We start from the raw sequence: 27327 nt of genomic DNA, 5'->3' as shown, positions 1-27327 counted from the left end.
ATAAGACTTTGGCCCTTCTCAGGCATTGAATCTGCTAGTGCCTTGATCTTGAACTTCCAGCCTCCAGAACTATAAGAAATAAATTTCTGTTGTTTATAAGCAACCCAGCATATGGTATTTTGTTACAGTAGCTGGAAGGGAATAAGATAGTTGGTACTTTACTATATTTGCTGACTTTTTCTCCCATGTTTTAAATGGCTGTTATTTGGAATAATGATATAGCATTTTCCCTCAACACTATGATGAACAGCTAGGGATATGCACTTTGTGTGTGTTGGGGGAAAATTGCCAGAAGTGGAATTTTAGGGTTAAAGGTATGTATATTAAGGTTAATATGTACGCGGTCTGTGGTTGTAGCTCAGTGGTAGAGCACTAGCTTATGAGGCACTGGGCTCGATTCTCAGCACCACATAAAAAAGAATTTAATATGTATGGTTGAGCCGGGTGGTGAACGCCTGTAATCCTAGCAGCTTGGGAGGCAGGAGGATCAAGAGTTCAAGGGCAGGGCTGGGGATGTGGCTCAAGCGGTAGTGCGCTCACCTGGCATGCGTGCGGCCCGGGTTCGATCCTCAGCACCACATAAAAACAAAGATGTTGTGTCTGCCAAAAACTAAAAAATAAATAAATAAATAAAATATTAAAATTTCTCTCTCTCTCTCTTAAAAAAAAAAATCAAGGGCAGCTTCAGCAACTTAGTGAGGCCCTGTCTCTAAATAAAATATTAAAATAGAAAAGGGTGGTGCTGGGGATGTGGCTCAGTGGTTTAATCCCTAATAAAAGGAAGGAAAAAAAGGAAGAAAAAAGATTAATATGTATGAATAAAATACCCTCCAGCAAGATGGTACTTGTCATACACTCCTGCTAGTGGTACATAAGTGCTATTTACTCATGTTCTCAATAAAGTTAGATAGAATTTTTATTTTTGGCATCAGTGATTGCCCCAGGGGTGCTCTACTGCTGAGCCACATACCCAACACCTTTAATTTTTTTTGAGATAGGGTCTTATTAAGTTGCTTTGGGTCCTCACTAAGCTGCTAAGGCTAGTCTCAAACTTGTGATCTTCCTGCCTCAGACTCCCAAGTCACTGGAATTATAGGCTTGGGCCACCAAACACAACTATACTATTTTTTAGTTTGAACAATTTGATAGATGTACTGGTTTCCTAGGGCTACTGTAATGGATTATCACAAACTAGGTGACTGAAAACAACAGAAATTTATTATTTCACAGTTCTGGAGGCTAGAAGTCTAAAATCAAGGTGTCAGTAGGGCCATGTTCCCTCCAATGTCTTAGGACAAGAATCTTCCTTTGCCATTTTCCCTGCTCACGGTGTTTGCTGACAATCTTTGGCCAAAGATGGCGTAATTCCTTCTCTATCTCCATATTTAGATGTATCTTTAGGTGATTTTTTTCCTTCTTTTTTGTTTTATTTCTTCTTTTGGCACTGGGGATTAAACCCAGGGGTGTTTTACCACTGAATTATAGCCCCAGCCCTTTTTATTTTTTATTTTGAGACAGGGTCTTCTTGGATTGCCAAGGCTGACCTCAAACTTGTGATTCTCCTGCCTCAGCCTCCTGAGTCACTGGGATTACAGGCATGCATTACCATACCTGTGGCATCCATGGCTTTCATATAAGGACACCAGTCATTGGATTGAAAGCCTATCCCAATGGGATGACCTCATCTTAACTTATTACATCTGCAAAAACCCTATTTCCAAAAGGGTCACGTTTTAAGTTTCTAGGTAGGCCTGAATTTTGGCAGGACATGGTTCTTTTAGGACAATACATAAAACAGGGTTAATTATAATTTTAGTGTTCATCTCATATTGAAAGAGCACACACACTACAGTAGCCTAGAAATGCTGGTGACAAATAATGGGGCATATTACGGATATACTTGCTGGTTGGGCTGAGTCTGGGAATGTGCCCCACTTGAAAGCTCATCATTACCTACTGTAGAATAACAGAATAATGCCGCAGTCTGGCTGGGCACAAAATAATCGAGCCACCACAAAGCCTTGTAGATTCAAACAGCAACTCTTTATTCCCGAACTCTCACCAACACTCTACCCACACACTTCCTGTGAACAACACCCCCCCCCCAACCACCCCCACGCCCGCGCCAATTCTCTCAGAACCCCGCAAGAACTCAATGGAACGGGTGCCTGAGGCAGCAGGATCTGCCCTCATCCCAGCAGGATCAGCAGGATCCTCCGCCCTAATCCTGGAGCTGCCCTATTCCCAGCAGGATCCACCCTAAACCCAGAGCCATCCTAATCCCTGAGCAGAGTCACCTTTCAACCCAAAATGCCATGTGTCATTCCTACTTGGCTATGGCTCTCAGCAGAATAACTCTTCAAACATGTTCATTGCTTTGTTTTTTACCAGCACACTACCAGACACTTTGGGCAAAGTAGCAATCTTCCATGTCCAGAATTATACTCTACATGATGCCAAAATCACTTTTTATTTTTCTTGGTGCGGGGGATTGAACCAAGGAACACTCTTACTCCCCAGACCTCTTTTTAAATTTTGAGATAGGGTCTTCTTAAGTTGCTGAGGCTGACCTCAAACTTGTAATTCTTCTGCCTCAGTCTCAAAAGTTGCTGGGATTACAGGCCTGTACCACAGTGCTGGTACTGAAATCATTCTTAAAAGTCAGACTAGAGCTGGGGATATTAGGTCAATGGTGGAGCATTTGCCTAGCATGTGTGAGGCCCTGGGTTTTACCCCTGTGCTGCAGAAAATAAAGAAATGAAATCTTAGACAAGGCTCTATTTCAGGTCTTGATTTGAACCCAGAGCTGTACCATCTTGGGCAGGACAATTTCTCTAGGCCTATACCTCATGAAAATATGCCTTAGGTAGAACAAATATTTCTAGGATCTCTTCTACCTCTGTATGGGTGGAGATTTGAATGTTCTTCCATCAGAGAAGATTCTGGATGATCTAGCTCTGTCTGGTTAAATCATTCCAGATTCAAAGTGATAGACACTTACCAGGTCAGTCATTTTCCTTCCCCGGCCAAGCAGTTTCCCAGATATAAAAACAGGGAGTTCTACACTTTCCAGTGTTCTCCACTACCACCCCAAACCAGAGTGCTCAGTTTTCAAGGTCTCTTTATAGCCATGAGCTTTAACTAACAGCAGGGCATTGGCCTCCTAGGTAGACGCTTCTCTCCCACCTGCTTCCAATGTAATCATCCCGCCCTACCAGAGTGAGGTTTTTAATAAAACAGAACTTATTGCTCCCTTGATTAAGCCATTTTCAGTTTAATTTTTGCAAAATCCAGAATCTTCACTGACACATCAGGTTCTGAATGATATTTCCAATCACCTTCAGCCTCCCAGGCTTCAGTAAATCCATTCCTCAATATGGTGCCTTCAAACCTGCTACTTCCTGTTTTGCCTCCAATACCCACTTAAGTGACTCAGCCTTATCACCTCCAGGTCTCGGCTCATTTACAATGCACTGTTCCCCAACCTTTGCCCCAGTCTGTAACCATGTAGGATGGCATTTATACTACCTCGTCCTGTGGGAATTCAAGCCCCACAGTGCTACTTTCCCCAAACCTCCTGCTAGCACAGTGGCTACCCAAACTTTTGAATTAATGACCAGATGATGTTCCTTGAATTCCCCTTCCTTACATTCCTATTGCTCCAGGTTTCAAGCAGAATGCTCAGGTTTTTCTAGTCCTTAGCAACCTTGTCTCTGCCAGCAGTTTCCTCCAACTACCAGCATCTATAACTTCCCCAGCTGCATTAAAGTACTTTAAAACTCACAAAACCCACATGCAATAGGTATTTGTATTATCTCAATTGTAAAGATAAGTTCAGCAAGGTCAAGTGTGTGCCACTGGTCCACACAGCTAGAACTGCTGGAGTGGAATTCAAACCCAAGCATTTTAATAAATTGAACTCCTCAGTGGAACTTTGACAGGAGGCCCTGCCCCAGCAGCTTACCAAGAAATTCAGCAAAAGGCAGAAGGCAGACTAAAGACTGAGGCAGGTTTGGCTAAAGGCCCCAAGGCCAATCTCTATTCCTCCAGAGACCATAGTGCTTCCTATGGCCAAGAGAGTAAGGTCACCTCTGTGAGACTTAAGAATGTAACTAACAGTTTTGAGACCCAATGTTGAAGGTAATATCTCCAATTCAGGCTGTTCTGAAAACCAGAATTCTTTGGAATTAATGGAAAAGTTAATGGAAAACTCCACGTGGAGGAGTACGTGGTGGAGTCTGTCCTTTAGGTATTTGCAGAGGGCTTTAACTGACAAGTAAAGATCAGGTAAACAAAGCACCCAGTGCAGAAGCAAGTCTCAAGGATAATTTACATTTATTTGCGGATGACTCTAAACACACTTCAAACCCGGAAGAAGTTAAAGAGTCTGTTTGTTAGGTGGAGCCATTTCTTGCCAACAGCTACCAGCGGTCCCTGAAGAATACTTGAGAATCATCTTCAGGCTGAGGCCCCAGTTCTGGGCAAACAGCTGGTGGGTGGATCTGGTCCTTTCATTTCCTTGGAGGTGAGAAACTACTCTTTGTTCTCATACTTGTGCTTGATATGTTTCCACAGTTTCTGCATTTAAAAGACAAGAACCATAAACTGTAACCTGTGCTCTCACATTTTACAACTACTCCACAAACTAAGCAACTAAAACAAACTTGAGAGAAACCAGTTTCATGGTCTGATTAAAAAATGTGCAGCTGTGGTGGGCAGAATGGAAGCAACACTAGGTTTGACACACAATTCTAAATATTTATAAAATACTTTGAAGCTGGAATGGATAATCCTACTTTTATAGGGAATGGAAACACATATTAAGAGAATGGCTTGGAAGAACACAATTATTAAGAAACAGCTTGGAAGCCAGGTGTGGTGGCACGTGCCTGTAATCCCAATGGCTCAGGAGGCTGAAGCAGGATGATTGCAAGTTCAAAGCCAGCCTCAGCAACATAGGGAGACCCTATCTCAAAATAAAAAATAAAAAAAGGTTCGGCATGTGGCTCAATGGGTTTAAATGCTGTGGGTTCAATCCGTGGTTTAAAAAAAAAAAAAAAAAAAGGCCTAAAAGATGTCTCCATTCTTTGACTCCCAGGTACTACTGTCCTACGTGCACAGTTCCCAAATGTTTTACATTGAGTTTTGTTTACTCAACCTAAACTGACTGAAATTATCATTCTTTTTTTTTTTTTTTTTTAGAGAGAGAGGGAGAATTTTTAATATTTATTTTTTAGTTTCTGGCAGACACAACATCTTTGTTTGTATGTGGTGCTGAGGATCGAACCCGGGCCGCACAAAGCCAGGCAAGCACGCTACCGCTTGAGCCACATCCCCAGCCCCGAGATTATCATTCTTAAAAGCACAGGAAAATAGGTGGATTGGGCTGGGGATGTGGCTCAAGCGGTAGTGCGCTTGCCTGGCATGCCTGCAGCCCGGGTTCGATCCTCAGCACCACATACAAAGATGTTGTGTCTGCCAAAAACTAAAAATAAATATTAAAAAAAACCCCAAAAACCTCTCTCTTTAAATAAAAAAAAAAAAAGAAGAAGAAAAGAAAATAGGTGGGTTATGACAGCATACTTAGCTGCCTTTCCAGATCAGTGGGGATGACCTATGGAAATGCTTACAATAGAACACTTGCCTAGCATGTGCCAGTCACTGGGTTTGATCCTCAGCACCACATAAAAATAAAATAAAAGTATTGTATCCAACCATAATTGAAATAAATTAGTCTTTTCTTTTCTTTCTTTCTTTTTTTTTTTTTTAATGATGGGGCAGCAGCAACACTTTCATGTGGGCAGGAAGTTGGACTGGCCTTGGGCAGTTTGGCATTGGTGGACAGAGCCTTCCTAGACTGTAGACGCATACAGCCTCAAATTAAAAACACAGGGAAATGGTGAACAGGACTATCTGCACCAGGCCTTTTCCAGTACAGTCACAATTTGATGATATAAAACATGCACAGAACCTAGCACAGCGCCTGGTACACAGCAAATCTAAAAAGGTATTGCGGTTGCCTTCTTGTTTCCTTACTTTCTAAGAAAGTAATGAATGCTGTTTTTCCAGTGGTACCACCTATCAGACACTGACACTAGATCTATATTCCCTGAGGTAGTTACTATTATGATCTCTATTTTATATTAAACTAAAGCTCAGAGAAGTTAAGTAACTTAATAGTACCGTTATTAAGTGACAAGGCCTAGTACTCCCAGATAGGCTTTTATTTTTCCTAGCCTCCACTCTTTTTTTTTTTCTTTCTCCACATTTTTTTAAATTAGTGCACTACAGTTGTACATAATGGTGGGATTTGTTATTATATTTTCGTATATGCACACAATTTAAGAATATAATATGTCCAATATTGCTCCCCAGCTAGGCCCTACTTTTAGTCATAAACACCACGTTGCCGGCGTGGCACACCTTGGGAACTGAAAGAGTAATCCTTTAAAGGTCAACCACGGTGTCTAAGATGTCCTTTTCACGATTGTTTCAATCTGCTGTTGACACTTTCAGGAGACAAGGGTCTCGGTTCCAGCTCGGAACTGCAAATGATTTACTGGTGGTGGGGTCCTAGTAAATCTTTAGCTCTAATCTGGTTTTAGTTTTATGCAAACGGACGTGTAGGCACGTGAGATGGGACATTATCAATACTTGCAACCCCTGCAAAATGGGGTCTATGGATTTCATTCATCGTTTTAGGATTCACACCAAACCGGGCGGGGGGGATATCAGTCTCTCGGCAAAAGACGCCTATGGTTTACCCTTCTCCAGGTGAAGACAGACTGAGCCCCGTCCCAACTCCACTCCCACCGTCACCCCTCAGCGGACCCAAGGTCAGCATGGCTCAAACCCTCACCCCCTCGTTGATGTGCTCGTAGATCGCGTCCGCGCCTTGATCGAAGGCGCGCTCGAAGAACACAGCGCCCACCGCGATGGTGAGGGCGAAAGTGGAAGTCCTGCGGAACAGCAGGGAATACAACTTCGCAGTAAGCGCCGGGGCCGCCATGTTTCCTCACAGCCGAACTCGAGCCACCGCGCCTGCGCCGAAGCCGACCTCGCTCTCCAAAGGCCTCCACATGCAACGCTTTCTGGGATTTGTGGTTCCTATGAATAGACATGCTCGTCGTTTTGAACCCTGGAGGTAACTAACAACATGCACAGAGAAAAAATATCTCATGAAATTCAGATCCTTATAGCTCAAATTTGATAATATTTATTACTCAGTTTTTTTCCCAGGCCTTCCTTGATGCTTGAATATTTTAAACTACAACTCCCAGAAGCCCTCGTGTTCCCCACCTCCTCTCACTCTATCTCGGCTTGACTTCCCGAAGCTTTCTGGGAAGGGTGGGCCCAAGGAAGGACTACGAATACCATCAAGCAGTGCGCGACTCGAGGGCATTGGAGGAGGAGCCCGCAGCCGTCCAGCCCCGCGGAGCGAGGTACCTTTGGCTGGACGTGAGGGCCCGAGATCTCGTTAGTCTCTTTCCCTAGCTACAAGGCTCGTGCTCTTGCATTTAAATCTGGCGTCCCGCCATTTCCTGGCATGGGGAGGGGTAAAAAGTCTAAGGGAACTGAGCTTCCGGGACCCCATCTGTCTCTCCGCCACTGCCTGCCCCAAGTGCAGGCCTAGAGCTGGCAAAAGTCCTTAGGGTCTTGGGGCCGAGCTGTTCAGCCTGGCCTCAGGGGAAGGAAGGACTCGAATGCGCTTTCTCTTCTCACTTCTGGGCTTCGAATGCAAGAATGCAGGCGACCTGGGACTAGAAAGAGCTTCTTTGGAGTAGAAAGAACAGGGCTTTGGGGGTAAAGTGTATTTCTCAAACGTTTTCCGCCGTGAAGAAGGCCCTGTGCTAGGGGCACTCAATCTACTTTGTATAGGCAGATGGGGAGGGGACAGTTAACAAAATAGTGCTTTGAAAAACAAGAGAATGGATGTTTAAGGTAGTAGTGGTGGTGGGAGTTTTGCCTGGGTGGCTGCCTCGAGGGTGACAGTTGACAAGAGTCCTGAATGATTATAGTAGAGGGTCAAACAGGAAAATGTTGGTGCAAAGGCCCTGGGGTGACTGCAGTCCTGGAATGTTTTAAAGAAAATAGGATAGACTATGAAGAGGTAGGCTGGAATCAGCTCAGTTTAGCCTTGCAACCCATCGTACGAAGTCTTATTTTTTTTCTTACTTGCATTAATAAACCATTGAAGGGTTTTAAACAAGAATGCTGCAAGATTTAATTTATATTTTAATGTCATCGTCCTGGATGCTCTAGGGAGAATGAATGAAGAGGGGAAATTATTGCTGGGGATCAGTTGAAGGATGACGATGATTTAGATTAGGTTGTGGATTAGAGAAACCATCCAATTTTTTATTACTTTAGGGAATAGGGCAGACAGAACAACTGGCAGATGTGTGCAGGAAAGAGAAATGGAATTTTGACCACAAAATGACTTAAAAATCAATGATCTTAAGTTCTGCTTTAACCACATTCCGTTTATATTGGAAGTGGAGATGTCACAAGTGAGTGGAGATCTCTCTCTCTGAAGTTTAGAGACATATGAGCCTGAGATAGGAGCCATCAGGATGGAGGGGCATTCAAAACCATGGACCAGACTTCAAGCCTGGCCCTGGCTCTTACTTGTGACCTTAATCGGGTCTGGACTTCTGGCCCTATTTAATTCATCTGTAAAGAGCAACAGTTAATTGGCCCATGCCTATATTCTCAGTTACTCTGGATGCTGAGGCAAGAAGATCACAAGTTGTAGGACAGCCTGGGCAAATTAGCAAAACCCTGTCTCAAAATCAAAACTGAATAGGGCTGGGAATGTATCTCAGTGATGGTGGTATAGTGCCTCTGGACTCAATCCCCTAATTGAGTTGGGGAAGTAACTGTAATCCCTGGTTAGGTGAAGTGTGAAATGCTCTACATCTGGGATGAGTTATCATTAAAGTGTTATTTACTATTTGCAACGCATCCTGGTAACTCCTTGGGGCAGAAAATAGTGAGCCTGAAGGAAAAGATTACTTCTTGCTAATCACCTGCAGCAAACAAACCTGACTGATGGACAGTTCAGAGGCAATTATTTTAGGTGGGATGAATAGGGAAGAACACAGGGAGTGAAAGATACGGCTTATTCTCCTTTTTTAAAATTTTTTTTTATCTTTTAAACTGAAATTCTCATTTTGGAATAACAATTTTTATTTTTTTATTTTTTGATACTGGAGATTTAATCCAGATGCACTTTCACCACTGAGCTACGTTCTCAGCCCTTTTTATTTTTTATTTTGAGATAAGGCCTCGCTGAGTTTCTGAGGCTGACCTTGAACTTGCAATCTTCCTGTCTCAGCCTCCCTAGTCACTGGGATCACAGGCATGCACCACCAGGCCCGGCAGAATAACAGGTTTGTTTTTTGGTACTGGGGATTGAACTCAGGGGCACTCCACCACTGAGCCACATCCCCAGCCCTATTTTGTATTTTATTTAGAGACAGGGTCTCACTGAGTTGCTTAGTGCCTCGCCATTGCTGAGGCTGGCTTTGAACCCATGATTCTCCTGTCTCAGCCTCCAGAGCTGCTTGGGTTACAGGCATGTGCCACTGCACCTGGCCAGAATAACAGTTTTTAAAAACCTAATTATCTTTAAGCCTTCACTTTCAACTTAGGAATTATTATTCTGTACATAAATCTAGAAAAGTAAGAAAAATGGCCTTCACTTTTCCTTTGATGTTTGATCTCAAGTTTAACAAACTAAATTCCTTTAAACACTCAGCCCTATTTGCAGCTTAATTACATTCCCTTAAACATTTTAACTCCATTTATAAATTTAATATATTTGATTTTCTTTTTAAGCACTTAGATGTATAACCTAACAAGCTCAATATCCCCAAGGATACTTGGTTACTAGAAAATCTGATTAATTAAACTTATAAACATACTGAATTTCAAGTTCTTGTAAACAATTTAATACTTTTTATAGACTTAGTAAAATTCTCTTGTCAGTGGCTTTTGTCTGTCTAAAAAATATAGGCTCTTTGTCTGACATGAACTCAGAATATGGGGGCTTCCTTAACTAACCTTTGTAGCATCCCGGGTGATTCTAATAGCCAGTGTTCCAATTATTGCTAACCTCTCAAACTAAAATCACAAGTCTAATATCAATTATTGACATATATTATATCAATTACTTAACTGTACATTTTAACTTTTATACCTTAAATCAGAATCACAATGCTTATCTGTTAAATATTTAATGTCAAATTCTTTTCAATATTACTGATACTTTTTTTTTTTTTTTTGTATTAGGAGATCGAACCTGGGGTGCTTTACCACTGAGCTACATCCCCACATCTTCAGCTCTTTTTATTTTTTGAAACAGAGTCTTGCTAAGTTGCTGAGGCTGACCTTGAACTTGTGATTCTCCTTTCTCAGCCTCCTGAGTTACTGAAATTTCAGGTGTTCACCACCATGCCAAGCAATGTAACAGATACTTTTGGTCCTGGGGATTGAATCCAGGGGTGCTTAACTACTGAGCCACATCCCCAGCTCTGCCCTCCTTTTTAAAATTTGAGACAGTCTCACTAGGTTTCTTAGGGCTTAGTAAGTTACTGAAGCTAGCCTTGAACTTGGAATCCTCCTGCCTCAGTCTCCCAAGTCATTGGAATTACAGTCATACACCACCTAAATACCAAGTACATGCTGATTTTTACTAGACTTAGTTCAGGAACCTTAGTACAGTGAACTTGATTTACTTTTCCACCTCTGTTTTCAATTCAGAACTTTTCTGGAGTATATGACAAGACACTTATCCAGTAGAAAATAATTTCTTACTCTGTAAGTTGTGCTTTGCATCTAATTTTTTTTTTCTTTTTTCTTTTTTTTTTTTATTGGTTGTTCACAACATTACAAAGCTCTTGACATATCATATGCTTTGCATCTAATTGAGATTACCATTTCAGTGAGCTGAGTTCATTTGTAATCAGACTGATTTCTGTCTGCTGGGACACAAATCCAGGGCTGGAGATGTTTACTGGGAATGACTCCCCACCCATAGACTGCCTTTGGGAGTCAAGGGGAGATTCTTTCTACAGGGTTTTCTTTCTTAGAAGATCCTTACTAGAGGTACTAGACTTACTAGTTAAAATGCACGTTTCTGAGTCCCCTTCCAGATCTGTTAATTCAGGATTTCTGAGGGCTTGACCCTTACCCAGGAGAAATGTGGTGGGGATTGAGCCCAGGGCCTCATGCATGCTAAGAAGCACTCTGCTGATGAGCTACATGCCCATCCCTGAAGACTTCATTTTTAAAATGGTTCCCCCCTGGGAGACATGGAAAATTTTGAGCAGGGGTGATTTAAGAGAGTTGGTCTGATGCAACCCAGGTGGGTAAACTGAGGAAGCTGGTCCAGATGTGAAGGGGTGGGATTTGACTTGGACAGCAGGAACAGTGGTAACAGAGGGTCAGATGGTATTTGAAGCCCAGACTGGGAGCAGAAGAAGGAGGCTACAGGGCAGTTCTAAGTCCATGTATCTCTTTTAGAAGTCTCTTCCAGACTATTTTTATCTTTCCTTTTTGGAAACTGAGCTCCTGGGACCTGTAACTATTTAATGAGAAACACTTGTCTTCAGCCTATAGTCCCTGGAGCCCAGATTTGGGCTCAGCCAACTTTTCACTGGGCCTTGGGGCATGCTAGGCCAGGTTGAGTTAGAATATCAGGGCTTACCCTGTCAGTTTTCAGCCAGAAGCCGCGGGAACTGTCTATTCTGTCCCTTTCAACCACCAAACCTAACTGATTTATTCAGGCAAATCAGGTCCCTGGAACCGTCCCTGGCAGTCTCCTGAGGGAGGGAGAAGAAATAGGATTTATTCTTGCCTTGTAGATTTCTCGTGTGTGTGTGTGTGTGTGTGTGTGTGTGTGTGTGTGTGTGTGTTGCTGGGGATCAAAGCCAGGGCTTCATACATATTAGGCAAGAGCTCTCCCACTGAGCCACAACCCCAGCATACACATTTTTTAAGGGATTTCTGATTTTAAAACAATACAACTAAATGTAGAAACTGCTTAGAAAAATGGAAAAATACAAAATGAAAAAAAAAAGATCCACATGTAATCCTATTACCTAGACATAAGCACAGTAAATATTGTATCTGTTCTAGTCTTTGTATATATGGGAAGAGGAGTCTTTCTCCTTAAAACAGTAGTATCATTGTACATACTTATGTAATAATGAGCCATTTTATTTATTTATTGCTTTCATTTAACAATATAGAATGAACAGTTGTTTAAATGAAGAAATATTTCCTTTGACTTGTTTTTTTTTTTTTTTTTTTTTTGAAATACTAGAGATTGAACTTAGGGTGCTGTTATCACTGAGCTATATCCCCAGCCCTTTTTATTTTTTATTCTGAGACAGGGTCTCTTTAAGTTGACCAGGTTGGCCTCAAATTTCCTGTTCTCCTGCCTCACACTCCAGTCATTGGGATTGTTGGCATGTGCCACTGTGCCTGGCTTTTGCCTTTTTAATAGCTGTATGGGGTATCATTGAACTGATTGGCCCATACCCTACTCTTTTTTTTTAATATTTATTTTTTAGGTATATATAGATGGACACAACACAATGCCTTTATTTTTATGTGGTACTGAGGATCGAACCCAGGTCCCACCCATCCTAGGTGAGCGCTCTACCACTGAGCCATAATCCCAGCCCACCATACCCTACTCTTGATCCTTGCCAAATGTGAGCTTTCTATGGCCACAATTTTTTTTTTTCAGGGTAAGATGAGAATAACAACAGAATTGACATCTCAGGCTTTGTGTACATCATTAAATCCTTGTCCCCACCTCATGCAAGACTGAGCAGTGGCTAAGTGCCTAGCATTTAGTGAGTAGTGGATAACTTCTCTTCCTATTGCTGTACATTAGATTTCTGTTTTAGGATAAATTACATTTGTTCTGATCATTGGGGTACAGATTGAGTATTCCTTATCCAAAATACTTGAGGCCAGAAGCATTTCATATTTCAGAATCTTTCAGATTTTGGATTATTTGCATAAACTTTAACAGTTGAGCATCCCTAATCTGAAAACCTGAAATATGAAACTTTTTGAGCATCATGTCAGTTCTCCAAGTTTTGAATTTTGGAGCATTTTGGATTTCAGGTTTTCATATCTGGGATACTCAATCTGTACCCAAGAATTTTGTGATTGTTTCTGACCATTCTTCTCCACATGGGCCTCGCCATAGGGCTGCTTACCATGTGGCAGCTGATGTCCCCTAGATGAAGTGATCAGAGAAGGACACTGAGAAGGAAGTTGCAGGGTCTTAGAGGAATTGGATACAGGTGCTCACTTGGTACTACTGGGCACAAAGTGGTACCAAGTGAGCCTACTACGGGTATTAGTAGTAGTATCTGTATCTGTCTGCTACCCCCAGCACATAGTCAGTCTACATTTTCGTGAGAGCAAGGCCTCTGTGGTGAGATGCGAACCATTATCTGGCAGAGATAAAGTGCTGAGCAAATGTTTGGCTGGTCAATGAATGAATGAAAAGGGACCCGTGGAACCTTGGGGTTGTGCATGTGGGAGTGGGGACAGGGGCCTCCTTTGACTTGACTTAGGGGTGTTTTGGGATATGGAGCTCTTTGTTCCTGTAGCTGCCACAGATCTTAATTTTTTCATTCATTTATACCACTGTATTGGTTATCTCCTGCCACAAAACAAATTACCCCAAAACTTAATGACTTAAAACAACAAACATTTATTATTTCCTGCTGTTTCTCAGGATCAGGAATTTGGGAGGGTCTTCAAGCTTTCTCTCTATTATACTCAGCCTTTTTATTGCTGTGACCAAAAGACATGATATGAAGAATTTTAGAGGAGGAAAAGTTTGGGGCACACAGCTTTAGCAGTCTCAGTCTGTAGACAACCAGCTCCATTGCTCTGGGCCCAAGATGAGGCAGAACAGCAGCATGGTGGGAGAATGTGAAGGAGGAAAGCAGCTTAGGACATGAGAGTCAGGAAGCAGAGAGCGAGCTCCACTCAACAACAACAAAATATGAGTCCCAAATGCACACCCCCAGTCATCTACCTCCTCCAGCTACACCCTACTGCCTACAGTTAATCCATTTAAGTGGATTAGCACAGTGATGAGATTAAGGCTTTCATAAGCCAGTTATTTTACCTCTGAACTTTTTGCACTAACACGTGAGATTTTTGGGGGACACCTCATATCTGAACTATAACACTCAGCTGTTGGCAGGGGTCTCAGTTCTCTCCACATGGGCCTCACCATAGGGCTGCTTACCATGTGGCAGCTGACGTCCTCTAGATAAAAGTGATCAGAGAAAGGCACTGAGAAGGAAGCTGCAGTGTGTTTTATAACCTGCCCATGGAAATGGCGTACCATCACCTCTCTTCTCTAGCTCACACAGACTAAACTCTGATGCAGCTCTTGAGGGATCATACAAAGTGGAAAAATCAGGAAGGAGGATCCCTGGGGGCCATGGAGCCTGGCTGCCATCTCCACAAATGCACAGTGAGCACTATCTGTGTGCCAGAAACTGTGCTCAGCACCCAGCACTCATGACTGAATGCTCATAGTCATCTTTTAGAATAGCATTATTACTCCTGTCTTCCAGATGAGATGCAAAGGGTGATTAGTTTGTTGAGATTTATACAGTCAATGTCAGGGATGAAATTCAGACCTGGGTTGGTTGATACTGCTTGACTTATGGTGGGGGTATCTCCTGATACATCCATTGTAAATTGAAAATATGGTAAATCAAAAATGCATTTAAAGTGCTGGGAGTGTGGCTCAAGGTTAGAGCACTTGCCAAGCATTCATGAGCCTTTGGGTTCAATCCCCAGCACCATACACCGTTCCCCCCCCCCACAAAATGCATTTGATACAGCTAACCTACCAAGCCTCCCAATTTAGCAGCACAGTATATTGTGTAGAGTCAGGTCGTTTCCTGTTGTGCCAGCAGCACTGACTGGGAGCTGTAGTGCACCGCTGGAGCCCAGCGTCATACTGCATTATAAAGTCAAAAATCCAAAGCTGAACCATTGTAAGTTGAGGACTATCTGTGTTTAAGGAAAAATAACTTCCAAGGCTAGACCAGGGTGGTCTGTGTGACTTCAGGAGACTGTCACCCTCTCTGTTTTCCAGTCTGTCATCTGCCACCCTAGTCTAGCATTGCTCGGAGGATTTTGGAATCAGCCTGCTTAGATCCTGGCCCTATCCCAGACCTGCTGAGTTTGAAATTTCTGTGGGTGGGGCTCCCACTACCTTAGACTGCTATGAATAAGATGAAGCACCTCACCCCAAAATGGGCAGGAAGCAAACATCCAAACAAGGTCAGAATGAGAAAGCTGTGTAGTTGCAGTTAAACACTGGGACATCTGAAGGATGCCCCTAACATATGGGAGCTCCTGTCAGGAAAGACATCTGCATTTTCTTGGCACTTCTGTTGGAGCAGGGGCCCGAGCAGGCTGTTGGTGGGCCACCCCCACAGGGCAATTCTGTTGCCATCAAACTCCAGACGGCAGACATACGTGGCACCGGGACATTTCCGTGCTCCTAGTGGGTGTGCAATAAAGCTGTCCTCTGGCTGTGGTTTACTGTTTACCTGGACTCTGGTGGTGCCATAATTAGAAGAAATGACAGGTGAGCTTGAGGGCAGCATGTGGTGAACACAAGTCCAGGATAATTACAGTGTGCATCCCAGCGCCTGGCCAAGGCCAAGCTGTTGGCTTATTTTAGCCCTGTGCCAAAGCCAGCTCTATGCCTGAGATGCACACAATGAAGTGAACCAAGAGAATGATGAAGTACAAATGTCTGCCCTGCAGCAGCCTCATAGTGGGGCAGGAAGAGAATGGGCTCTGGGGTCCACCAGACCCAAGAATGAATGTTGGCTCTGGGTGCCTTGACGGTGGGGCCTCCAGCATGTACCTTTTCGACATTGTGGTGAAGACTCCAAGAGATCGAATGGGGGGTTCTCAGCATTGCTAACCCAGAATTCAAGAGAAGACATTAGTACTGGTACAAGCATCATTGTTATTGATGGTACTTTTTACCATTATTTTGTATCTCTCCCGCCCATGGCTGTGAGTAGATTATAAGTATTTCTGAGGCTGTTTCCTTATCTGCAAAAAGGACCCCACGCTGTCTACTCAGAGGACTTGATGAGGATTAAACAAATCTGAAGTGATTTCCCCTCACCTCACCTCCAGTCTCTTTTCTTCCCTATTCTTCCCCTCAGTGTCTCAAATAGTAGGTCATCATTTCTTTGAGTCTAGAGGGCTGAAATCAGGTGCCAGGAGATAGCCAAATGAGGATTAAGTCAGTAGACCAGGTTCCATGGGCAACGGCACAGTGGAGCAGGCCAAGGCTCTGGTGGACACAGACATCTGTGAGATGAAGCTAGGTGGCAGTGAGAGAACTTCAGGGCTTTCCTTGTTTCTCCTGCGTGCTCCTCATCTTTATACCCAGATGGTTGAGAAGAGGGCCTGGGAAGTACTGGCATTGAGCAGAGTGGGAGTCCTTAACTTTTGCAGGCTGCTTGCTCCTTCATTCCACAAGCAGCAGGGGGCCCTGGAGTAGGCCAGGCCCTTTTCCAGGTGCTGGGGAGCAGCGATCGGACAGAGGGCTCTGCCCATGAGAAGCTGTGTACTAGTGGAGGAAGCAGGTCCTCAGGACAGTGATCAGCATGTGAGGAGACTTGCTATAGAAAACAGCCAGGTGTAAGAGGGGCCAGGGGCCTGTGGATGGACTTTGCAGTTATGTTTTCCTGCCTTCCATATTTTTGTTTTGAGAAAGGGTCTTCGTAAGTTTCCCTGGTGACCTTGCTCTTGTGATCCTCCTGCCTCAGCATTCCAAGTAGCTGGGATTGTAGTTGTGCACCATGGTACCCTACTGATCACAGTTTTAAATTGGCGTCAGGGTGTGCTTACCAAGTAGGTGAGGGAATGAGTACCTGGGTGATACCATAAACCGAAGTAGTTTGGGGGAACACAGGGCTTTGCACATGCTAGGCAAGGGCTCTACCACTCAGCTCTAGCCCTACATCTCCATTCTCGAGCACTTACTGTATGTTGTTGCTTTATATCCATGGTCCTTTCTGTCAAAACACTAAGATTTTTTTCATGATTATTCCCTAAGCAATATAGTACAACAACCATTTTCATGGCTTTTACATTGTATTAAGTATTATAAATATTCTAGAGACGATTTAAAGTATGTGGAAAAAATTGTGTACGTTATATGCAAATATACTATTTTATACAAGGGTCTAGAACATCAAAGGATTTTGATATCCATGAGGGTCCTGAAACCAATCCCTTATGGATACTGAAGGATGACAGTGACCTTGGTAAATTCTCTGCAGCTATGGGATCCTTGTTTTATAACCAAAGACAGACTCAAAGACATGAAATAACTTTCAGAGATCACATAAGTGTAAATGGCAGAACTGGAATTCAAATCCAGACCTATGTGACCCCAGAGAGTTATCCTGCTCGCATCCCTGTGCCTCTTGGCTATGAGGAGCCAGCTCTGGCATCTGGCAAAGCTCTGGGAAGTCACAAATGTTGTCTCAGCCATAGACCTGTCCCTGGAAGTGAGTTGGTGGCACCACCTGTGTTCCCAGTGGGAAAGTGGGGCTGGATCATTCTGTGTTCTAGACAGGGGACAGGGGCTTGCTCACATGCTGCTAAACACACCACCCTCAGAGGATGAGGATGAATCATAGCAGAGGAGGCCAGCTTAGTCAGCACTCCCTGCTGGTGTTTGGGCCCCACCACCTAGAGATGCTTCAGCTGTCCCCCTCCATCCCTGTCCCTGGACCCTTACTCAGGGTCCCTGGCCCCCACTCAGGGCTGCAGTGTGGTAGTATTGGTTGTCTTGTGCAGACACCTGGCTAGCAGGTGAGTTGGAGCTGAAATTGGCCATCATTCTGTTTGTCAAGGTATGCAGCTGGCAAGACACTGTGTCTGTCGAAAGGCTTCTGCAGGTTGCACCTTTTCCTAATGTGCACTAAAGCAGGAGACAGTTGGCAGTTGGTCTAGAAGTTGGTGCTTAGGGCAGTGACCTTGCAGAAGCCAATTCCTGCCCAGGAATTGGGCTTTGGGCACATGGCTATGGGGATAAGCTCATGAGGTAAGTGGGAAACACTGGCCCCCAGTGCCATCTGCAGGCAGAGGGGTTCTGCAGAGCCATTGTGCAGGGCAGGAGACTGGGCCTACCATGGAAGTGGAGGTTACAGTTCCATTTCTGCCTCTTGTGCTGTGTGTTTTGTGGGACTCACTTCCCCTCTCCTGGCTTCCCTTTCCTCATTTGTAATGTGGACCAGCTGGCCCCAGAGGTTAGTTGGGCACTGACATTCAGTTTCTTGTCTGAGCCTTTGTTTTCTGGAAGCCAATAATAATGATGGTGATGGCCAACATTCCTTGAGCATCTCTAATGGACTCAGCTCTGCATGCACGTGGATGATCTGATCCTCACAGCAACCCCTTGAGGAGTATGGCTATCATAGCATTAACTGAGGCCAGAAGTTAAATAATGATCAAGCTCACCAAATTACAAAGCAGGATTTAAGCCCTGAGGTCGACTCCAGAGCCCAGCCCTTATTCCTTGCCTCATGCAACCTAGCTGTATGAGGCCATATAATTGCAGGGCCTTGTGCTCAGTGCTGTCCCCAGCTGGGACAAGTAGGCAAAAGGCACTATCATGGGCATGTTCTCATCTGATCAGTGGATATTAGAAATGCAGAGGTCCTTAGAGATCACCAGCCAGCCTCTTGCCACTTTACACAAAGGGCAGCTAAGGCCCAGAGAGGGCAAGTGATGGACACAGTCTCACCTGGCAGAGCTGGAACTAGAATGTGGGGTCCTGTAGACCTATAGACCTGACCAGGATGGCCAGACATTTGCCTGTGGCCTCAATTTCCTGCTGAGTTGGGGTTTGGGACAGTTAGTTAGATGGCATGAACAGACCTTCCCACCCTGAAGCTTTCTTTGCTCTTCCTATACATGTGACCCAGGGAACTTCACAGCACATCTCTGAACCTGAGTTTTCCCATTCGTAAGTAGGTTTATAATATATACCTCTTAGAGTTCAAAGAGCCAGCATGGTCCTGGGGGTGTAGTGAGTGATTAATGAAGGAAAACTGCCATTGGTCTGATTTGTTGGAGGAGACTTGGATTGAATGGTTAGGAATGTGGGCCTTGCTGCCTGGATATAAGCCCAGCTCAGATGCTTTCTAGTGGTGTGATCTTGACCAAGTCACTTCACATCTTGGAGTCTCTATGCCCTCATCTGAAAAGGCATCATAGGTCCTATTCCCACAGGTTATCCTGAGGATCAAATGAAATGATGTATATATTTCTTAGCATGGTGCTAGAGCATAGTAGGTGCTCAATAAACTACTAACTCTAACAATAGTTTAACACTTATTGAATACTTGCTAGTCAATTAGTGGTCTTTGTTATTTTATTTATTTATTTAGTGGTGCTGGAGATCAATCCCAGGGTCTTGCACATGCTAGTCAAATGCTCTATAGCTGAGCTACATCCCCAGCCTTAATAATCCATTCGCATTAATAAAATTCTCTGTACACTTCTGAAATAATCAGATCATTTAGATCCACTGCCTCATATTCTCACAGTGAAATAGAGTCCTAGAGAGGACAGTGACTTGCCCAAGGTTACACAGCCAGCTTCTCAGTGCCTTGTGTGGTCCAGCTCAGTCTGCTTCAGAGCCATTGTTTGAGTCAATCTCGCAGAGGGACACTCCCCTCCTCCGCTCCCTTCCCCATTACTCTCCAGAATCAGCTGCTCCTTGGAGCTTCAAGCTCCTTGAATGGTTTGTTAAGCACTCGGCCGTTAAGCGTTCATCTCTTACAATTTCAATCCAATTCCTATAAGTTTATTGGCAAGACGGAATGTATTAGAGCTGCCAAATTTAATATATCAAGTCCGCATGTCTGAGATGTGGTTTCTCAGCAGTAATGGGAGAAGAGAGATTTTATACGTTTTCATTCGGAATGACTGGCTGTTCCTGATCCCATTACAGCCCCTGACTTAATGGCTGCTGCCCCTGTCTACTGCAGGAGCAACTTTTTCCATCAACCTGCTTGGCTGTCTGGACTGCCCAGAATGCTTGTTTGTCTCTGCATCTATCCCTAGTCTTTTCTTCCCAAGAAGCATTCCCCCATCTGTCCCCTCTACCTCCCCACTCATCCGTCTGCTCTGTGGCTCAGGTCCAAGCTTCATCCTTATTTGCCAGGTCCTGGGAATCTGGGATTTTGGCTGCCAGCCTGGGTAGCCACCTTCTGACCTCAGGGAAATCATTTCCTATACTCCTTTGGGCCTCAGAAGCCTGCTTTGTTAAGTGAGGGACCAGACCCCAGATTGAGGAACTGTTCTAGGCTCAGCCTTTGCACTTCCCACTTGACAGTCTCAAGTAGACACATCCTCCCTCTGGTCTTGTGACATCAAGCTGGAGGACCCAAGCACTGGGCATGAAAGCCATAGAATTGCCACCCACCATGGGCTGCAGATCTCCTGGAAAGGAATGGCAGCTGTGGTCACAATGACAGGGTTTTTATGTTTGGTTTGGTTTGGTACTAGAGATTGAACTCGGTGCTTAACCACTGAGTTACATTCCCAGCCCTTTTTGTGTTTTATTTAGAGACAGAGTCTCAGTGAGTTTCTCAGGGCCTTGCTAAGTTGCTACTGCTGGCTTTGAACTTGTCATTCTGCTGCCTCAGCCTACTAAACTGCTGGGATTACAGGCATGTGCTGTTGCACCCGGCTTCCCTCAGTCCTTTGATCTTTGCTCAAATGCTATCTTTTTGACAATCTACAGTAATCACTTTATTTAAAATTGCAGAACTCTCCCCTTAGCTGTCTCCATTCCCAGCTTGATTTTTCCTCATAGCACTTATCGCCTTTGAAATAATAAATTACTTGTTATCGTTTATTGTCTTTCTCTCCCGACAAGAATATAAATCCATGAAGGCAGATATATTTTTGCTTTATTTATTGCTGGGGCCCCAGCACCTAAAATAGTACTTGATACAGAGTAGGCAATCAAGTATTTGTGGAATAAATGAGTTAATTTTCATTTTTCCTTTGGGACAACCAGAGATTCAAGAGAGGAAGGGAGATTTGTCTGAGGTCACATAGCTGGTCAGAAGAATGCAAATGCAAGTCCCCTAAAATCATGTTCCTGGGTGTCCTTTAAGCCAGAGAGCTTAGGCAGCAGAGGCTAATAGCTTCCCAAGAAGATTACTAAATTCTTAGGTGGCAGGTCCTCATTCAGTCCCAAAGGGAAATGAGAACATTGTAAGGTCTTAAGACCCCTCTGTTGGCTGCACATAGTAAACCCAGCAGTTCAGAAGGCTGAGGCAGGAGGATCGCAAGTTCAAAGCTAGCCAAAAAAAAAAAAAGGACCAAGGAAGCAAGTATGGCAGGCAGACATCACAGGGAGAGCATCCAGGCCAAGGGGACAGCAGATACAAACCCATGTGCCTGGAGGCAGCCATGTTCCTGGCTTGTGTGAGGGGCAGGGAGAAGACCCATGGGGCCAGCATGGAGAAAACCAGAACAAGGAGATCAGAAGTCAGAGGTATGCTAGGGATGAGGGAGGCTGGCCAGAGGGTATAAGGTGGGGGTCCTCCAGCTTAGCTATATATTAGAATTACCTAGGAGCTTAAAAAAAATACTAAAGCCAGACATGGTGGTGCATGCCCTATAATCCCAGTAACTCAAGGGGCTGAGGCAGGAGGATAGCAGTTTGAGACCAGCCTCAGCAATTTAGCAAAGCCCTGAGCAATTTAGTGAGATCCTGTCTCAAAATTTAAAAAAATAATAAAAAGGGCTGGTGATGTGGCTCAGTGATTAAGCATCCCTGGGTTCAGTTCAATCCCTAGTACCAAAAAATAAAATGAAATAAATAAAAAATACTAAAGTCTGGGGCTTACCTTCTGAGGTTCTAGTTGTTTGTTGTTATTGTTTTTGTGGTTAGGGATTGAACTTGGTGCTGTACCACTGAGCTGCATCTCCAGCCTTTTTTTTTTTTTTTTTTTTTTTAAGAGAGAGAATTTTTTTAGTATTTATTTTTTAGTTCTCAGCGGACACAACATCTTTGTTTGTATGTGGTGCTGAGGACCGAACCCGGGCTGCACGCATGCCATGCGAGTGCGCTACCACTTGAGCCACATCCCCAGCCCCTCTCCAGCCTTTTTTGAGACAGAGTCTCACAAAGTTGCCAAGGCTGGCCTTGAAGTAGCAATCCTCCTGCCTCAGCCTCTGAGTAGCTGGAATTACAGGTGTGTGCTGCTATACCCGCTTCTGTTTTAATTGGCTGAGGTTGGAGGCTGGGTATCAGAATTAAAAAATCCCTCTAGAACTAGACCTGTTAGCTCTAGAAGTTCCTCATGGTACAAGGCACCGTAAGAAAAGCTTGGCTCAGGCCTCGCCCTCAGGGAGTGCTCAGTCAGGGGCCCTGTCCCCAGAGCTCTGACCTCTGGCCTTTTCTCCAAAGGTCTGACCAAGAGCTTTGTGACTTTCCAGGCAGCCTCAGCACCTGGTGTAGGCGGCCATGGGGAAGCGATACTTCTGCGACTACTGTGACCGGTCCTTCCAGGACAATCTCCACAATCGAAAGAAGCACCTGAATGGGCTGCAGCACCTCAAGGCCAAGAAGGTGTGGTACGACATGTTCCGAGGTGGGTGATGCGGGCTCTGTGGCCAGGCTGCTGGAGCCCGCATGCTGATCCCTCTAACCATTAGGTTAGCACCATGGTGGGTCAGTCTGGGCTCTTTGAGGATCCAAAAGAGGAAGGTGTTGGGCCTGGTAGCACATGCTTGTAATCCCTGCGGCTCAGGAGACCAAGGCAGGAGGATCATGGATTCAAAGCCAGCTTTAGCAAAAAGTAGGCACTAAGCAACTCAATGAGATCCTGTCTCTAAATAAAATAAAAAATAGGTTCAATCCCCAGTATCAAAAAGAGAGAGAGAGAGAGAGAGAGAGAGAGAGAGAGGGTGGGGTGGGGAGGGGCTGGGGTGTATGTAGTTCAGTGATAGAGTACATGCTAAGGGAAAAAAAAAATAGAAACAGTACCCAAAAAAAGGAGAGAGCCCCAGAGACTGAGAGCCAATCCAAAATGGAAGGTCCCTTCGCTGATGACCTTGACTGAGGGTTCTGTGCTTCACCCACAGTGGAACATCCTTGAGATACAGATAACAGACAGGCTTCTCCAAGGAGGTGATGTTTGAGCCAGCAGCTGAAATAGGGCCAGCCATGTCATTTGGGGCCAAGGATATGCAAAGAAGACTCTGAAACAGGTAGCCATGAGCAAAGCATCGGATGCCCTGGGAGGAGAGGGTATAGCCAATGATGCGGAGAATGGTAGGGGCCAAAGCTGGGTATGGGCAGGGACTAGATTCTTCAGGTCTGTGGAGGCCACAGCAAGGAGGTTGCACTGTCCTGAGGGCAGAAGGCAGCTTCTGAAGAGCTTTCAACAGATGTGATGTGGCCAGGCCTACATTTGCCAGCAAGAACTCTGTGTGGGGTAAATAGTGTGGTACAGGAAGAGTCTGTTGAATGATTGGCTGGAGGGAGGAATGAATAACCCAACTGCTGCGGTGGGGGTGGGGACTCTTGCAAAGCAGGTGTGACTGGAGTGAAAGAGCTCAGGTCAGAAGCATCCATCATGGCCTAGCCCCCAGGATGCCTGTGGATGGGAGTTATGCTGCTACATAGCTGTCACTAGATGTGCACACCAAGGAATGGTCAGGGAGGGGCCAGAGTGTGGCCAGGGAGGAGCTGAGCTGAAAGGAGAGGGAGCTTGGTGATGCAGCAGAGGTGCTTGGACAGGTAGGGAGCAGTTTTCCAGGACAGGGCTCAGAGCCTGGGAGGAACAAACTGAGTTCAGGTGGCCAAGGAGAAAGGGGAAGGGAGACAGAAGGACTTCTCTATTCTGAGACTTAAAATTCACTAGAAGGGAGTGAGCCTTTATTGAGTACCTGCTACATGCTGTGCTTGCTATGGTTTGTCATTTACTTCTCAGTGACTCTCTTAGGCACTTAGAGACCTTTAAATAAATAAGGCTAGTTGGTCATGGTAACAGTGATCTCCCTACCCTACTGGGTTTGGGTGAATAAAGACTAGGCATGGTTTTTGTTTTTGTTTTTTTGTTTTCTGTTTTGAGTACTGGAAATGAAACCCAGGGCCTTGTATGTGTTAGGCAAGTACTTTCCCACTGAGCTACATACCTAGCTGTCCCCTTTTTAATCTTTTTATTTTGAGACAGGGTCTCACCAAGTTGCCCAGGCTGGCTTGAATTTCTGCCTCAGCCTCCCAAGTTGCTGAGATTACTGCATGTGCTACCACACCTGGCTTAGGCATAGTATTTTTTATTTCTTGGTACTGGGGATTGAATTCAGGGGCGTTTAACCACTAAGCCACATCCCCAGCCCTGTTTTGTATTTTATTTAGAAACAGGATCTCACTGATTTGCTTAGCGCCTCACTTTTGTTGAGGCTGGCTTTGAACTCGTGGTCCTCCTGCCTCAGCCTCCCGAGCCACTGGGATTACAGGTGTGTGCCACCACACCCGGCACTTAGATTTTATTTGGAGGCAGGGTCTGTTTGAGTTGCTTAAGACCTCACTAAGTTGCTGAGACTGGCTTTGAACTTTCCATCCTCCTGCCTCAGCCTCCCAAGCCTTGGGATTATAGGTATGCGCCACCACACCTGGCTTAGGCTTGGTGTTTTTAAAGCTCTCCTAGGGCTGGTGATATAGCTCAGTTGGCAGAGTGCTTGCCTTACATGCACAAGGCCCTGGGTTCAATCCCCAGCACCATTAAAAAAAAAAAAAAAAGCGTCTCCCAGATGCTCCCTATTTCAGGCAAAGAAACTGAGGCTTCTAGGTTTTGGGAGGAAGGTGGCCAACAAGGCTGCTCAGCAGGGCCAGCACAGCTGTGACTGGGGGGGGGGGGTTGGGAATGGAGACAGATGGGGAATTTCAGGGCAGTGGGGGCTCCTAGCTGTCTGAGAAATCTCTGATCCTGACATCAGGCTCCCTGTCTTCCAAACCCAGTGAGGGGCTTTGCTTTGGCCTTAGGTAGGCCAAGATCACCTTGGCGTTTGCTCCTTATCCCAGAAGCTCAGCCAATAACAGCTGGGCTCTGGAGTCCAGAAATAATGGGTAGAAGTCCTTGTGTTCCTTACAGAAAAAATGAAAAGGCAGGTGCTGTAGTCCCTTTCTTAGGGCTCTTGCATTCCCATCAACCTCTCACATGCCCAGCCACTTCTAGTCCTTAGAACAGCTGTGCAGGGAACTGGGCATGGTAGCACATGCCTGTAATCATAGCAGCTCAGGAGGCTGAGGCAGGAGGATTGTGAGTTCAAAGCCAGCCTCAGCAACTTAGTGAGACCCTGTCTCGAAACAAAAAATAAAAAGGGCTGTGGCTCAGTGGTAAAGCTCTTCTGGGTTTGATCCCTAGGACCAGAAAACAAAACAAATCAGCTCTGCTAGCGGGGCTGGCGGCCTGAGTTTCCCCACTTACAGATGATGAATTTAAAATCCAGACCAGTGGGGCTGGGGTTTTGGCTCAGTGGTGGAGCACCTGCTTAACATGTGTGAGACACTGGGTTTGATTCTCAGCACTGCATATAAATAAATAAAGGTACATTGACAACTAAAACAAAATTTTTAAAAATTTAGACCAGTGGATTGCCTTACTCATTGTCCCCATGTGCTGGTGGCCAAGCTGGCACATGAGCTGTCTTCTTGTTCAAAAGGTTTCTCTAGGCCTGCACTTACCCTGAGCAACTGGTTCTCAGCTCCCAGCTTCATGGCCTTTGACAAATTCCAAGGGCCTCAGAGTGGCTGATGATCCATGGGTCACAGTCAGGACAAACACAGGCCCTGGAGCTAGGCTGCCTGGGTTCAGTCCCAAGTCGTGAATCACTAACAGTGCAGCCCTAATTTTGTCACATGTAAAACAGCCATAACAACAGTACCCACCTCCCAGGGATGTGACACAGGCTCAGTAATCCCATGATGACTGTTCTGCACATTAGGGTTTATGCTAAGTAGGAATGATGCTTCTGTGTCCTTAGAAGGAGTGGCCTCAGGCCTTTTATCTGATGGGCACATTTATTCAGCCAGTGCTCAATGAGTACTTGCCTGTCCTTAGTCCCCAGACAGGCTCTGAAGATTCAAAGATGGATAAAACAGGCCCTTCTAAGTGACCTCCCACTCACTTACAATAGTGTGTCCTGCCTGAGTTTCCATGTTCTGCTGGCCTCTCCCTCTTGGCTCTGGCCACATTGATCACTGCATGTACTGTTCTTTCTGTGGGCATGTCCTTCCTTCAGTCCTCCCCATCCCAAGATAGTTTCTTTGTCCCAGAAGTAAACTCGGGCAATAAATCCTCAGGGATGCCCTTCCCATGCCTTAGGCCAGGTCAGGTCATTTGTTTGTTTTCAATGTTTACCCCCATTTATATCCACATGGATTACTGTGGCTATTGGACTGAAGGAAGGACCCGCTCTGACTTGATCTCCACTTAAATCCTCGTCCTGGCATAGTGCCTGGCACACAGGATGTGCTTTGTGAACATTTGATAGATGAATGCCTAAATGACTAGGTAAATAAACATGGGGCACCAGGGTTAGCTGTTAATTTTGGGAGATGAAGCGAGAAGGACCAACAGGTCAGATCACAAGGAGCCTTGAACACCATGTGGAGGAACAGGGGCCTCTTTGTGCAGAGGGTAGGCAGGGTTTTCTTAATCCTAGGTGCACTTTAGAGGTACCCAGGAACTTTTTTTTCAGGGGAGGGTACTGGGGATTCAACCCAGGGTCACTTGGCCATTGAGCCACATCCCCAGCCCTATTTTGTAATTTATTTAGAGACATGGTTTCACTGAGTTGCTTAGGGCTTCACTAAGTTGCTGAAGCTGGCTTTGAACTTGTGATCCTTCTGCCTCCGCCTCCTGAGCCACTAGAATTATAGGTGTGCACCACCCTGCCTGACCCCAGGAGCTTTTAACAATTGTGATGCTCCCCCATGCTGATGAATTAAAGCAGAACCTGAGAAGGGCAGGTGCAGGTGTCCATGTACTTTAATAGTTGCGTGGTGATCCTAAAGCATGTCAGAGTTGAGAACCACTGGCCAGCAGCACCACAGAATAGAACTCTTCTACACTGAGCCACCTAGCCAGTGCCTCTTGTCTGGGACTTAGGCTCAGCCCTCCTGCCTCCCTCAGTGGTACTAGCCTCAGGGAGGTCCTAGGCAACATCCACATAATCGCACCAGCTCAGCTTCCCCAG

At 45.0% G+C, this 27327-nt stretch overlaps 2 protein-coding genes and 1 non-coding gene across 7 annotated transcripts in view; 2 read left to right on the top strand and 1 right to left on the bottom strand.

Moving 5' to 3' along the window:
• Window positions 1–4318: 4318 nt before the first annotated feature.
• Window positions 4319–7056, bottom strand: Uqcr10 (ubiquinol-cytochrome c reductase, complex III subunit X). The gene is made up of 2 exons (XM_005336064.5): window positions 6860–7056; window positions 4319–4578 (listed from the first exon to the last, which is right to left on the bottom strand). The coding sequence occupies exons 1-2, from the start codon at window positions 7007–7009 to the stop codon at window positions 4534–4536; spliced, it is 195 nt and encodes a 64-aa protein (XP_005336121.1). The 5' UTR covers window positions 7010–7056; the 3' UTR covers window positions 4319–4533.
• Window positions 7057–7315: 259 nt separating this feature from the next.
• Window positions 7316–27327, top strand: part of Zmat5 (zinc finger matrin-type 5) — a 30300-nt gene continuing 10288 nt past the window's right edge. The window contains exons 1-2 of one of the 5 annotated variants that reach the window (XM_013363207.4): window positions 7316–7442; window positions 22558–22712. In XM_013363207.4, coding sequence (XP_013218661.1) covers window positions 22586–22712 — 127 coding nt within the window. In that variant the 5' untranslated portion in view covers window positions 7316–7442; window positions 22558–22585. Of the gene's footprint in view, window positions 7443–19405; window positions 21611–22528; window positions 22713–27327 lie in introns of those variants that run through there. The other 4 variants (XM_005336063.5, XM_078039697.1, XM_013363206.4 and 1 more) reach the window with 4 other exon arrangements.
• Trnav-uac (transfer RNA valine (anticodon UAC)) lies at window positions 24781–24853 on the top strand. The gene has a single exon. It is a non-coding gene; the product is annotated as a tRNA-Val (tRNA).

This window comes from Ictidomys tridecemlineatus, chromosome 2 (assembly GCF_052094955.1).
Source record: "Ictidomys tridecemlineatus isolate mIctTri1 chromosome 2, mIctTri1.hap1, whole genome shotgun sequence".
Classification (NCBI taxonomy): Eukaryota; Metazoa; Chordata; class Mammalia; order Rodentia; family Sciuridae; genus Ictidomys; species Ictidomys tridecemlineatus.
The sequence above is the reverse complement of the archived record's forward strand: the minus strand, read 5'-3'. Positions and strand labels throughout refer to the sequence as shown.

What these genes read in the sequence shown, in the direction of transcription:
- Uqcr10 (XM_005336064.5), bottom strand. Translation starts at nt 7,009, where the DNA reads ATGGCGGCCCCGGCGCTTACTGCGAAGTTGTATTCCCTGCTGTTCCGC. An exon ending in ACGAGCACATCAACGAGGGG is followed by an intron (nt 4,579 to 6,859) that starts GTGAGGGTTTGA and finishes TTTTAAATGCAG; the next exon opens with AAACTGTGGAAACATATCAA.